Genomic DNA, 861 nt, shown 5'->3' on the forward strand with positions numbered 1-861 from the left:
CAACTGGCGGAGCGCTGTTTTACTGAATATTTGGCAAGCAGGTGGTCAGTAAGGTGGTTCTGTCATGACTTAAGGTGGGCCTGAACATCCAAAGACCTGAGCTTCACTTCTCTTGCCTATCCCTGCTGGCAATAACCAAGTTGCATGTGAAGTCATTGACCGGGAATTGCTTTTCCTAGAGTTCCAAGAGCTGCTCTCAATTCCACTGCTGGAACCGAATTCACGTGTTTTGAGGTGTGAAGTGCCAGTTCTCATCAGCTGTTTGTTTAAAATGTGTATCGGCAACTCGATATATTAAAATCAGTGCTTTTAATGGGAAAAAAGTTCACAGTAGTGGGTTTTTTTTTATTTTTTATTAAATGTTTAGTAATAGAATCAATGATTTAAATATGGTATACTCTTATGTGTAACGTGTGATTTAAGAGTGCAAAGAGTAAGCTCTGACACCGCAGCCTCAGCGCGGTGCGGGGAGCGCCGAGAGGTTGGCGGGTTCCTCGCCGGGTGGTGGGGGTGTGGGTCCCGCAGGCCCTTCTCTTCTCTGCCTGCAGCTTTGAAATACAGCCGAAATGCCGGTAGCCCCTTTGGCAAGCACCTGCGTGCCGAGTGGGCTAGCTGGAGCCGGGAGCGGGGGAGCCCTAGGGGTTACCCGGCACGCGCGCTAGATGTATACGCATATATATATATACGAGCGTGGGGTGTTGACGGGTTACGATGGGCGCCGGGGTCCCACCTCTGCGGGTTCTTCCAGGTTCTTCCAGGGTCGGCACGGCAGCTGTCTCGCTGCCGGGGGAAGGGGAGGGCTGGCGCAGCCCTCGCCCGGTACGGAGCCGCCGGCGGGAGCGCTCCTTTCCCTCTCCTTCC

General features: G+C 53.1%; 1 protein-coding gene across 1 annotated transcript in view; it reads left to right on the forward strand.

Moving 5' to 3' along the window:
- The first annotated feature begins 711 nt into the window (after window positions 1-711).
- Window positions 712-861, forward strand: part of HTT (huntingtin) — a 79863-nt gene continuing 79713 nt past the window's right edge. Inside the window, exon 1 of the mRNA XM_009890544.1 lies at window positions 712-819. Within this exon, the coding sequence (XP_009888846.1) occupies window positions 712-819 (108 nt within the window). The remainder of the gene's footprint in view (window positions 820-861) is intronic.

Source organism: Charadrius vociferus, unplaced genomic scaffold (genome assembly GCF_000708025.1).
Source record: "Charadrius vociferus isolate BGI_N301 unplaced genomic scaffold, ASM70802v2 scaffold88, whole genome shotgun sequence".
NCBI lineage: Eukaryota > Metazoa > Chordata > Aves > Charadriiformes > Charadriidae > Charadrius > Charadrius vociferus.